The sequence below is a fragment of the Anarhichas minor genome, unplaced genomic scaffold, assembly GCF_050575085.1.
Source record: "Anarhichas minor isolate MPS153535 unplaced genomic scaffold, ASM5057508v1 ptg000025l, whole genome shotgun sequence".
NCBI lineage: Eukaryota > Metazoa > Chordata > Actinopteri > Perciformes > Anarhichadidae > Anarhichas > Anarhichas minor.
The window spans coordinates 2,610,174-2,623,559 of NW_027466471.1; the positions used below are offsets into that span (position 1 = coordinate 2,610,174).

Consider the following 13,386-nt stretch of genomic DNA (forward strand, 5'->3'; position numbering starts at 1 on the left):
GAGCCGACCCACCACGTCCTCAGAGTCTGCATGCTGGAGGATTCCCAGTCCGACCTTTGCCCAATTTTCTCATTTCCCAGTCTGAGTTGACCCGTCAAGTCGTGCTGAGTAATTGCGACCCCCAACTATTCAGTTCTGCAGTCTAACATGACTTCAACCTATCCTTTCCTGCGGTCTATCGAGAGCGATCGAGATCATTTCTGGGATCGGTTGAAATCCCTCTATTCTTTACTGTGATCTATCTAGACCCGCACTATCCTGTTCTGCGGTCCATCGAGACCCTACTCTATCCTTTGCTTTGGTTAACTTGACTTCTCTTAACTCTGGTTTAATGTCAACTCATGAAATATCACGCTAACAAGTTCTACCCTTCAACTTTCTCTCATGACTAATTTTCTATTTTGCTTAGGAATTCTCTGCGTTAGTAGGTAAGGTATTTATTTTATTTATTCATATAAAATAAATCTCTTTTGGGGGATTAGGCTTTATCTGACTTCAGCATCACTACCCCTCAGTTATCCTACTTCAGGATGGAGTCCAATCGCCAAAGACTTTGTACTATTCATATTTTATGCATGTTTAGTAAATTATTGTTAAATTCTAATAAACTCTCTCCTGATTGAAATAAACATCATTTGTCTGAAATTTCCTGAATGATTGTTTTATGGTTGGTTTCATCAGATCATAAAAACAAACTCAACCATCACGTTTGATCTTTCTCTTCATTTATTTCATGAAAAAATATGTTGAACTGTATGCTGACCTGTAGACAAAAGTAAAAAAAGACACTTTCCCAATGATAACTATCATTTAGGGAGTTATTATTGTTATTAGGGGTGGGAATCACCAGAGGTCCCGCGATACGATATTATCACGATACTTAGGTCACGATACGATATTATCACGATACTGCGATATTATCACGATATTCTGAGTATTGCGATACCATAGGCCTATATTGCGATTTATTACTTTTTTCAACTTCAAATTATGTCCCCAACGGAAAACTGTGTCAACATGTTTTATCTAATAAGATAAAGTTTTCAGTCTGTTCATCTCACTTCAATCATTTTTATTGCAGCAAAATATGATTGTCAAGCAGACAGACTGACCAACAATGTCATAAATGTTGCATGAACCTGACAAAGTGAATGTATTACTACAGTCCAACTTAACTAAATGCAAACGTGTGGACTCAGTATATGAACTATAACTTATATAAGTAGGATATAAGAGTTATATAACTCAGTATAACTTGCGATGCGTGGACGTCGAGGGCAGAGAGCCAGTTATGCGCTGCACTCTCCCCATGAGCCTGGCTACTGTTGGCAGATTTTACCCCGTTGTGAGGCCAGATGTATCTATCTTTGTTTTGACCAACTTCCTACCAATCACGCTGACCCGGGACCTTTGCTGACCTCACCAGAAAAATAACCATATAGTGGACTGAAATAGCAATTGATTTGATTTTTCTAAAAAAAAAAAAAAAAATGTATATAATAAAAGATCGATACTTGGCGTCCTTGTATCGATACAATATCGCCACGCAAAAAATCGCGATACTATGCTGTATCGATTTTTCCCCCACCCCTAATTATTATTAGTTACATTTCATCAGATTTCTAGGAAACACAAAGAAAGAAAAAACAAGCAAACCCATTGATGCAGTTTCTTTTCATACAGGTCTCCTATTACACTTTAAAAATACAATCAGTTTGAATATGTATTGATTAGACATTAAACTAAATGTTGCATATTAAATACACATATTTCTTCTGATGAACAGAGTCTTTGGTTCCTTTTTTTGTTTCCACCATCACAGAACTACTGTTTTTTGTCATTGCTTTGAATGTAATTGAGATATATATGTTTGGAAAACACTTCCCCTTTCTTCTCAATTACAAACAAAGACGGAAATATAAGACAATGAAAACTACAGTGGTTCCTACCAACACATTTAGGTAATTCATCTTTCACAACAAAGTGAAAAGATACATTTTTATCCTGTGTGAACTCTCATGTGTATCTTCAGACTTCCCTGCACTGTAAATCTTTTCCCACAAACATCACATCCAAATGGTTTCTCTCCTGTGTGAACTCTCATGTGTGTCCTCAGATTTCCCTTCAGTGTAAATCTTTTCCCACAAACATCACATCCAAATGGTTTCTCTCGTGTGTGAACTCTAATGTGTTCCTTCAGATTTCCCTGCTGTGTAAATCTTTTCCCACAAACATCACATCCAAATGGTTTCTCTCCTGTGTGAACTCTCATGTGTGACTTCAGACTTCCCTGCTCTGTAAATCTTTTCCCACAAACATCACATCCAAAAAGTTTCTCTCCTGTGTGAACTCTCATGTGTGTCTTCAGACATCCCTCACGTGTAAATATCTTCCCACAAACATCACATCCAAATGGTTTCTCTCCTGTGTGAACTGTCATGTGTGTCCTCAGATTTCCCTTCAGTGTAAATCTTTTCCCACAAACATCACATCCAAATGGTTTCTCTTGTGTGTGAACTATCATGTGTGTCCTCAGATTTCCCTTCTGTGTAAATCTTTTCGCACAAACATTACATCCAAATGGTTTCTCTCCTGTGTGAACTCTCATGTGTTTCTTCAGACTTCCCTGCTCTGTAAAATTGTTCCCACAAACATCACATCCAAATGGTTTCTTTCCTGTGTGAACTCTCATGTGTCTCTTCAGACTTCCCTGCTCTGTAAAATTGTTCCCACAAACATCACATCCAAATGGTTTCTCTCCTGTGTGAACACTCATGTGTCTCTTCAGACTTCCCTGCTCTGTAAATATTTTCCCACAAACATCACATCCAAATCGTTTCCTTCCCGTTTGGACTCTTTTCTGTGAATGAAAACCCTTGTAGAAAAATCTATTACTACACTTGAAGAAGCTGAAGGATTTCTTGCCAGTGTTACAGACTACATCCCTTACAATGGTTTCCTTAACTTTCAGAGCATGTGTAGCAGAATCTGGTGCCCTGGTCTCCTTCCAATCACTGTCACTGTCCTCAGTTTCTGATCCAGAATCTAACAAAGGCTTTTGCCAATCATCATAACTGACTTCCGTCTCAGGGGAGTCAGAAACCATTTCATCATTAGCATTCGGTTGTGCAAGACAATCTGGATCTAGGTTCCCGGCTGGTCCTGATCCTCCACAGTCCTCTCCATCAGTAGCTGAGATGCTGGCTGGAGGCTCTGCCTCTCTGTTATCCTCCTTTTGGCTATGATGAAGCTGTGAAGACGGAGGTATCTCATCGACATCTTCAATCTTCAAAAGCACAGTATTGAATAGGAACCTGGTGACATCTGCCTCCTCCAGCCCTTTGAGGTGCTCTGCCTCCAGACTGGTCCAGAGTTCCTCTGGTTCCTCTTTTATGCAGAGGGGCTCTTGGTGCTCCTGCTCCTCTTTTATGCGGAGGGGCTCTTGGTCCTTCTTCTCCTCTTTTATGCGGAGGGGCTCTTGGTCCCTCTGCTCCTCTTTTATGCGGAGGGGCTCTTGGTCCTCCTGGTCCAGGCTGGGGCTCCACTCAGGGGGGATAACTTCTTTTATCACCAACAGCGGCTGAAAATCTGCAGGGAGAACATTATGGACAACTGTGAGGTCACACTGATGTCTCTGGTATCATTACATTATGTTACTGAGATCTAGTGTTACACATCATACCGATACTAAAGAAGTGTCGCAATACCCTGCCGTTAAAAAACAGTTCAATACCCCATTTCATTAGTACAGTTACTTTAAGAATGGCAGTACTTTATTAAGAGCCGTATTTTGGAGTTGAGTTGATGTGCGACAGCAGATATCTGCTTCCACTCGCTACAGACGTAGTGGGAGTGTTTTTCTCTCATATGTAAATACAAGTGTCCTTATCTACTGTCCACGGCTCGTCTACAAATATGACAAAACAGTGAAATATGGCTCTAAAGTTCAATTTGTGTCTATACTTATGAATGTAATACAGTAATATCAGAGAGGTTTCGTCAGCTGAACGAAGATGTAAATTAAAGGGTAATACAGACGTCCCTCTCCCCAGCAATGCTTTCCAGCTCTTCCTGGGGAACCCCAAGGTGTTCCCAGGCCAGTCCAGATCAATAATCTCTTCAGCGTGTTCTTGGTACTCCGGGGCCTCTTACCAGTTGGATGTGCCCAGAAAACATCTAAAGGGAGGCGTCCAGTAAGATCCTGATCAGTTCTCCAAACCACCTCAGCTGGATCCTTGTCCACGTGAAGTTGCGGCAGCTCTACTCCAAGCTTCCTCCAGATGTCTAAGCTCCTCATTCTATCTTTAAGGCTGATCCCAGCGAAGGAAGCTCATTGCAGCAGCTTGTATCCACGATTTCATACTTTCGATCACTACCAGAAGCTCATGACCATAGGTGAGGGTCGGACCGTAGATGGACTGGTTAAATCGAGAGTTTTGCTTTCTGGCTCAGCTCCCTCTTCACCACAACTGTACGACACAACACCCGCACTAAACCGTCTGTCCATCTCACACTCCATTTCATCCTCACTGTGAACAAGAACCTGAGATACTGCCTTTGCTTTGGGCAGTGACTCACTCCCAAAGCTGAGGGTGCAATCCATAGTCTTCCAGGAAAGGACCATGGCCTTGGAGGTTCTGACTCTTGTCCCTGAACTTTACACTCAGCCTCAAACCACCCCAGTGCGTGCTGAAGATCACGTTCTGAAGGAGCCAATAGAACCACATCATCTGCAAAGAGCCGAGACGCAATTCTGAGGTCCCCAAACCAAACAAACAATCTTCTCCTCCCGGTTGTGACTTTAAATCTTGTCTGTGAAAATCACAAAGGATTGGTGACAAGGGACAACCCTGGTGGAGGTGTTGTGGCAGAATGAAGAGGAGAGACGCAATTCTTGTTGCAACCAGTGGGGACCGTTTATTCTTGTGCTAACAATGACAAGTTCACAACAGATCCAAAAAGTCAGAGATTTTATGTCTGACTTTTATACCTTAGTTCTCTTCTTAATAGTACTTCAGGGCAGTATAGATTCAAATCCATCTTAATCTCATTTGGAACTCCTCTGGAATTCCTTTAGGCTGCCCTATAGCATCTAACTGGAGATGTTGGTCGGTGTCAAGTGAAATCTGTGCTCAAAACAATGTGCGGAAAAGCATAAAAACACAGATGGGACACATCCCAGTCCCTGAAGGGCCGTTCAAACACATAGTCATAAACTATGTAGACATCAGCATATGGAAAGCGCTACATGCTAGTGGTAATTGATCAATTCAGTCCCTGGGTGGAAGCAACTGCATCAAAAAACATAGGAGCTGAAACTGTAGTCAAGTTTCTGACAAAGGAAGTCATTCCACGATTTGGCATACCATCAGAAATAAGCTCAGATAATGGTTCAGCATTTGTGCATAAAGTAGCCACGGGGATTTTACAACAGTTGAGGGCCGTGTACCACCCACAAGGGCAAGGTTTAGTGGAACAGAATAACGTAACGTTAAAGGCGAAGTTGAATAAGACCTGTGCAAGCACTAAGCTAAACTGGGTGGATGCTTTGCCACTCGCGCTAATGGGTTATTGCATGCAAACTCACAGGAGCATGCGCCTAACACCGCATGAAATGCTAACAGGTAGAGCTGTGCCCGCACCTCAACTTAGAGGCCCCTACAAGGAACCCCCACTAGAGCAGCTGCAAATAGAGTTAAAGGACTATGTAGATGACTATCGGCAATTTTCCTTTAGTCACCGAGAGGCTAAGTAGAGGCGATTTAAACTTGCGGATGCGCTGGCTGTAACGTAAATGACTTCCGGAATCCAGTGGATGAGTTTCGAGTGTTTATTTGTGGGCAACAAATAAACGTTGATTCTAGATAGCATACAATCATAACTCAATAATTTGTCAGTATTAATGTGAATAACGTGTAAAAATAACATGAAATAGCGGTCAACAAAAAAGAAGGCTCCCTCTCTCACCCCCTCTCCTTCCCCAAGTCTAACTCTACTGACAGCTGATAAACCCCCATTGTAGCTATTCCCAGCACCACGTGACTCAATCACCGGAAGTGCACCGGAAGTGACAAAAAAGGGCATACAAAATGACACAGGCCACACCTGGCTCCTACATTCCGGCCCCTAATTATTACCTTCTATGTAGTAATAATTACAAATGCATTACATGTGCAAGAGAATACACATTTAAATGTAGGATAGTCCATGGTAAAAAGTAAACAACAAAAAAGTCTTCTTTCTTCTCTAGGCCAGAGGTTTCTAGCACTTAGCCTAGCGTTGAGAGTGATCTTTACCATCACTCTTGAGTCAAGTCAAGTCAAATCAAAGTCGTATCGTCAAGGTAGAGTAATCGGGATTCAACCGACTCCTGATGAAGGCAGATCGTGGTTATGGGCCTGCATACACAGCTGGTCGAGGTCTTGTTCTGGAGTTGTCGTATTCGTACTCAACCCTTGAAATGATGCTCCACAATCAAGGATGACTTGGATCTTTCCTTTCTTGGGATGGTATACCCCGTGGTGTGGAATATACCAAGCTTTTCCGTCACTGCGTTCCAGGTCCGAGGCTGGGACGCTCTCCGCATATCCACCGGGTATGAGGTCGTTCATCAAGGCGCTGTATTCTTTGTGGAATGACACATCCCTAATTAGCCTCCTCTTCAGGTTAAGGGCAGGCTGTTCTGCAGTCTCAGTTGTTAGGCATGCTCATCTCTCTGTTCTTTAGAGGTAAAGCAATGCTGTAGTGGCAGTCCAAAAGTTTCACAGTCTTGTTGGCCATCTGCCTGTACATCTTGACTGCATTCAGGGAAGTCGCTTTTAAATTGCTGTTTCCAGAGTTCAGCAGAAATCCTGTTGATAGTCACCGCAGGATGACTCACAGCTCCATCACAGCATTCTCCACCAAGTGGTCCATTCACTGTCCAACCAAGCATTGTCTTGATGGCGTATGGCCCTTTGTTCACACTCCGGATGACTTTGAGTGGTTCCAAAGCTCTGGGCACATCCATGCCCATCAAGACCACATCTGCATCTATTTCGGGCAGGTAGATTTGTTTCAAATGAGGCCATTTGTGCAGGTGTTGCGGGATGTTACTCCTGTTCACGGGCATTCTATGTTGAGTAAAGATGTCTGGCATTTTGCAGTACGACCCACTATCCAATCCAGCCACTTCCAAGTCTGATACAATCTAACTGTCCACAATTTTCTCTTGGCCCATGGTGCGCAAAAGAATCTTGGTTTTTCTCCCAGAGAGATTCAGTTTATCCATCAGACCCGTTGTGCAGAAGGATGCTGAACTTCCTTGGTCCAAGAAGGCATAGGTTTCCACTGTCCTTTGACCTTTTGTAGATTTGACCTTTACTGGTACGATAGCTAGCTTACAGTTTCGTTCACCGGCCCCAGTGAGACCACTGGTTTGGACTGCAACCAGAGAACTATCCACTGTACACTCAAGGTTGCTCTTGCCTTTCTCCAAATGTGCTCTTTCCTCAGGATGGATGTGAAGCATACTACGGTGTCTTAAACCACATGTTTCGCAAGACAGGACATTTCCTGCAGTCCTTGCTGATGTGCCCAGTACACAAGTAGCCAAAACAAACTCCATTCTTTTTCAGGAAATCAATCTTCTCACTGTGTGCCCTCTTCTCCAATAAAGCGCACAACTCCAACATGTGTCCACCTTTACAGTAGAAGCAAGTCCTTTCAGGTGAGTGTCCATCTACAACAGTGTTCTCCGACGTGGTCTTTCTTTCAACTGTAGTGGCAAAGCTATTTCCTTTAGCCCTCGAGAGTGGTGAAGGTTTTGCTCTGTTGTCTTCTTTGTGCACCAGTAACTTTGGAACACATTGTATGTTTCCAAATACAGGATCTGTTAAAATCTTTACTTGACGCTCAATAAAACCCACAATATCAGCAAACATAGCTCTTCGGCTATGCCTTTCCTGGATGTCACATGCCACTGTTCGCCATTTGTCCCTTAGGTTGTAGGGTAATCTCCTTATCACAGTGAGCATATTAGCAGGTGTGTTTAATTCGCACAGACTGTGAACCTCCTCCATGGCATTGCAACATCCACGCAAAAACAGGCCGTATGCCTGTAAAGCCTTTCCGTCCTCTGACATAATTGTTTGCCATGAAGAGACTTTGTCTAAATAGGCAGATGCTACCATAAACTCATTTCCAAAGTGTTCATGCAGTAAAGCTTTCGCCTTTCCATATCCGGTGCCATCAGTCATGTGTTGACAGCTTCTGACAAGCTCCTTTGGTCGCCCTCTGGTGTACTGTTCCAGGAAGTGCAGGCAATCTTCAGCATCGTCAGTCCTTCCATCAATTATTTGCTCGAATGTTCGCATGAAAGCATGGTACTGCAGAGGATCTCCATCAAACGTTTGGATATCTCTCTTAGGCAGAGATGACAGACGTTGTTGGTGCACCAGCATTGCAGTTATTTCATTTTGTTTTTCCATTATAGACAATAACTGATTCAGATTATTACTGCTGTTCATGAAAGAGGGTGTATTGACATCTCTATGATACGATACTGGATGAGCTGTGGTGATTGGAAGTGTGCTCTGTCTTATGAGCTCTGGTGCCTCCTGGTGGAGATGTATGCCGTTAACTGCTTCCCTTTGTCTTGGTCTTGTCGCTCCAAAATGTGACTCAGCATTTCCAATTGCTGGTTCTCCTTTTCCAGTCCTTTCAGTAGTATGTGGTATGAAAGTCTCTGCGTCAATATTAAGCACTTCGACAGTTTTCACCTGTTTTTCGAAATATGATTCCATGCCGGTTGATCGCCGGGAAGCAGCACTCCACACACCAGATCCAGAGGCTCGTAAAACGTTGACTTTCGCCACAGATGCAGCAATGTCTGCTTCAAACTGTAGATGTTCTTTGCGTTTTCTTATTTGCTCTTCCTGTTCCTCGAGAGCATGCTTTTCATTAAGTAACCGATTAAGTGGGCGATTGTGGCTAAGTGGATAGCAGGGCCGTCTTTCAATCAGAGGGTCGGCGGTTCAAACCGCATGTCGATGTGTCCTTGAGCAAGACACTTAACCCCAATTGCTCCCGTAGCTGTGCCTACGGTGTAGAAATGTGACAGACTCTGAATTGTAAGTCGCTTTGGATAAAAGCGTCTGCTAAATGACTGTAATGTAATGTAAAGTAACCTTTGACGGTCAAGCAAAGCAGCCATTTCAGCCTCTGCTCTGAGACGTGCAGATGATGTTGTGGAAACGTTTGAATTTAAAGTGCGTCTCCTGCTGCTGTGGTTTGAAATACTGTCACATGGCAATATTTCATCCTGAACATCATGTTGACCAGATAGAGACTTCTTGTGAGCTCCATTTTCTTTCCCTGGCAGAGTTTCCTGCAGCCATTCCATGTCATGAGGTAGCTCTGATAGAGGATTGTTTGGATGTTCGCTGGGATTTGTAAACCACGCTTTAACATCCTCAATAAATCCTTGGTTGTATTTGTTGATGCTTGTGAACCATGCATTTAGTTTTTCTTGTTCATCGGATGGAAGTAAAGGCATCAGAGATGTGTGCAATGCTGTGACATTTTCGAATGATTGCATCAAAACATCAAGTTGTGATTTAACTTGTGAAGTATTTTCATCATCTCTTATGAGCTCCTTTAGAGACTGTATCTGGTATTTTATTCTGTTAATTTCCTTTTTACATTTCTTCTGTATTGTCTCAATTTTGTTTGCCAGAGCCTTTTCAGTTAGAGATCTTGTTCGTTTCTCCTTTTCCGATGTGCCAACCATCGAACCAGTCCTTGAGGCACTCATTTCAAACAATCAAGGCAATGACCTTCACAGTAGAAATTCAATTTGAAGCCAGCAACCTCAACAGATGTAGCACTGGAATAAAGGCGCCGTATTAGCGTCCAACGCGCCGAGTCCACAGCGCACAATGCTCCGTTTCAAGGCTCCAACACAATGTACGTTAATCCACGCAGCGGCAAACCCACGGCGAAAGGGCAACAACACACACTTCGACATGCGGCAGTAACCGATTCAAACTGCGTTCCAAACAAGCCACACACAGTAGAAAACGCAGGTTACATACCACCGTTCGGCTCGCGATCTTGTCGGGCAGCCGGTCGCTGTCAGGAGCAAAGTGAAGGCTCAACACGGCGATCGCAATCCTCCGCGTCAGTTTCATCAACGCCGAAAGTGACGTGGCTCCATAAGTTTTGTTGTACTTGTAATTCGATTTTTGTTGACAATGTAGATGACTATCGGCAATTTTCCTTTAGTCAACGAGAGGCTAAGTAGAGGAGATTTAAACTTGCGGACGCGCTGGCTGTAACGTAAATGACTTCCGGAATCCAGTGGATGAGTTTCGAGTGTTTATTTGTGGGCAACAAATAAACGTTGATTCTAGATAGCATACAATCATAACTCAATAATTTGTCAGTATTAATGTGAATAACGTGTAAAAATAACATGAAATAACGATCAACAAAAAATAAGGCTCCCTCTCTCACCCCCTCTCCATCCAATCCTTTCCCTAGTCTAACTCTACTGACAGCTGATAAACCCCCATTGTGGCTATTCCCAGCACCACGTGACTCAATCACCGGAAGTGCACCGGAAGTGACAAAAAAGGGCATACAAAACGACACAGGCCACACCTGGCTCCTACAGACTATATGAAGCAACTCACTACCATACATAGATCCATCTACTTGCAAGAGAAGGGAAAAGAGCCAGGCTCCGACCAGAAGCCAGAGAACCCAGTGGTACCAGGTGTGTGTTAAAGTCTTCCGACGAAAGTGGCACGAGCCAAGGCAGGATGGTCCCTATAGAGTGGTGCGAGCAATGCTACCAGCGGTCCAGGTCGAAAGAAGTACAACGTAGTATCACTTGAGCCATTGCACGAAAGTCCAAGACAAAACCAAGAGCAGTGCGAAGTGAGAAAAAAATGACAAACAAGGTAACCCTGGAACATGTGTTGAAACTAATGGGCGTTCTGATATGGATGCTGTTAGGAAGCGTGGGGCAGGAGAGACTGACGGTGCTGAAACCTGTGACACCACAGAGCATGCAGGTCAGCGCCCAGACGGTGACTCAGCCATCCTGGAGGAGAGCCAGAAACCATGACTCAGATGAGTATGACGCAACCACACATATTCCAACCCATGCTAGACCAGGACCTATGCCAGCATTGCCATTTAAGTTCAAACCGGCCTATCCAGGGTTCAGACAGTTGCACGCTAATACACGTAGAAATAGACGACGAAGGAGAAAAACAGTATAAAGTAGAAGTGTCAAAACTGTGCAGGCATAGTAAAGGTAAGCAAGCGTTAAAGTGGGGATTGGACCAGTGTTTAATTACCATAACGGCAGGAGATCAGCTTGACGTTGAGGTCAGAACGAGCCGACTGTGGAACCCAAATCATGTCTAATCATGTGTACATGTGGGAATAAAAAACATTGACACTTCACAAGGAGTCCAAATGACTTGACCGAATTAACTAGTACGAGTGGATAATGGTGATCCTAAACCCATAATACTAGCGTATGAATTGGTAAACAACAACATAAAGTTGCGCATCCAATATCAAGGGGTGACAGTTAACTTAGCGAAAAGAGAAATCCATGTATTAGAGATGATAGAGGGTGAAGAGAAGCAGAATGAGCTGTGTGGGTGGAGTATTAATAATGTCACCGGTGTGTCAGCATGGAAAACTGTTGAGTGTGGGGTGAGGGTGGCACCGAAGACATCTGGATGGGTGATGGAACTGAAAGACGAGATAATCCAACCCAACAGAACATATGCACTCAAATGTATAGCCGTAAACAGTGAAGGGGGACGTGTGACTAGGACAGTTCCCTGAGTGTCTCTGGGATGATAATAAACCAAGAGTTGAGCAGCAGGGTTACCATACAACTTACCTCAGCGGCCCCATCAGTTACAACGGGAAGAGATAACAATAATAATGGAGCCGTTACTCTGACAACATAACTATGACCGTTCCCACTCTCCATTTGTTAAGTGAACAAACAACAGGCACAGCCGACAGTTATTGGATGTGTGGGGAAAATGTTTTACTGAATATTCTGCCTCCAAGATGGGTTGGGCTTTGCGCATTGGTTCTGATGAGGTTACCGATAGTGGTGCTATATGAGGGGGTGAGTGATGGGGGAAGCGTCTGATGGGAGGCGTAGGTAAAGAAGACAATACACGGCGGACCAACATCTCCAGTTAGACGCTATAGGGCAGCCTAGAGGAATTCCAGAGGAGTTCCAAGCATGAACTGAGATTAAGGCTGGATTTGAATCTATACTGCCCTGAACTACTATTAATTATTAGTTAGTTCATTCGAACGGTACACTACTGTTTAGTTAGTTAAATTAATATTATTCTATTTTATTGTATATATTGTGCATTTTTATACTTTATGAATATATATATATATATATATATATATATATATATAAATAACGAACAAATTTCCCCTTTTGGGATTAATAAAGTATCTGTCTTAATTCACTTTTCAGATGAAGGGTTCCCCTTTGGTTTTGTATCTCGTCGGACATCATTTACAGCCGCACCGCTCCACAACCCGGAACTACATCTTCAGTTGTTGTTGCGCGTGAATTCACACCAGTGTGTGTGTGGGACATATTTAAAATATGTTTTACTGGATGAAGAGAAGCAGCTACTCCGAGACGCTCGACATGTCTAAAGCCGAGATTCTGAGAGGAATCGTTACCGAGAAACTCACCACGGCCGCGCAGGAGATCTTGGCGGTGGTGGAGAGGACCGTGGCCGGCTACGAGGAGGAGGCGTCGGGCTTCAGGCGGGAGATCGACCGGAGGAAGAAGCAGCTGGAGGTCCTCCTGCAGCCTCGTGTCTCTCTGGAGAGGAGAGGTCTGTGGCGGAACTCCGTTCATCATTTCACTTTGTTTGCTTCCTGACGAAGCTGCAGACTTCATAGGACATCAAATAAAACGCGTACACACTTTGTGGTGATGTGGTTCACAACTCGGAACACATAAAGTGTAACTAAGTTTAACAAATTATGCCCGTTTTCCACTAATCAATATGATAATATGGTGAAATACCTTCGTGTGTTTCCGTTCGTGTTCGGCTACATTCGTTTTTAAATGTGCGTCTCACTCTCTTTTACTTTCGGTGGAAAACACGAAGCCCTGGTTCCAGATGAGGAAGGTCACGAGGTGGTTGTTCTTCTTCTTTGAGGTTTATTGGCGGTTGGCAAACAATGAATTGGTGCATTACCGCCACCAACTGGTGTGGATCAGGATGTCTAATGGGTTACTTATATAAAAATTCAAAAGAAAAAAGAAACAAAACAACGGGCTCACATTTTCTTAATAATATTAATTAATCTAAGATATTGAAATAATACTTG

General features: G+C 43.4%; 1 protein-coding gene across 1 annotated transcript; it reads right to left on the reverse strand.

The window, feature by feature from the left end:
* Window positions 1-708: 708 nt before the first annotated feature.
* On the reverse strand, window positions 709-13,197 carry LOC142957321 (uncharacterized). Its single transcript, XM_076099059.1, has 2 exons — window positions 12,739-13,197; window positions 709-3,588 (listed from the first exon to the last, which is right to left on the reverse strand). Exons 1-2 carry the CDS (start codon window positions 12,947-12,949, stop codon window positions 2,000-2,002), a joined length of 1,800 nt encoding a protein of 599 aa, XP_075955174.1. The 5' UTR covers window positions 12,950-13,197; the 3' UTR covers window positions 709-1,999.
* Between the last annotated feature and the right edge of the window lie 189 nt (window positions 13,198-13,386).

What these genes read in the sequence shown, in the direction of transcription:
- LOC142957321 (XM_076099059.1), bottom strand. Translation starts at nt 12,949, where the DNA reads ATGAAGTCTGCAGCTTCGTCAGGAAGCAAACAAAGTGAAATGATGAAC. An exon ending in AGATCTCCTGCGCGGCCGTG is followed by an intron (nt 3,589 to 12,738) that starts GTGAGTTTCTCG and finishes TTCTCCCTGCAG; the next exon opens with ATTTTCAGCCGCTGTTGGTG.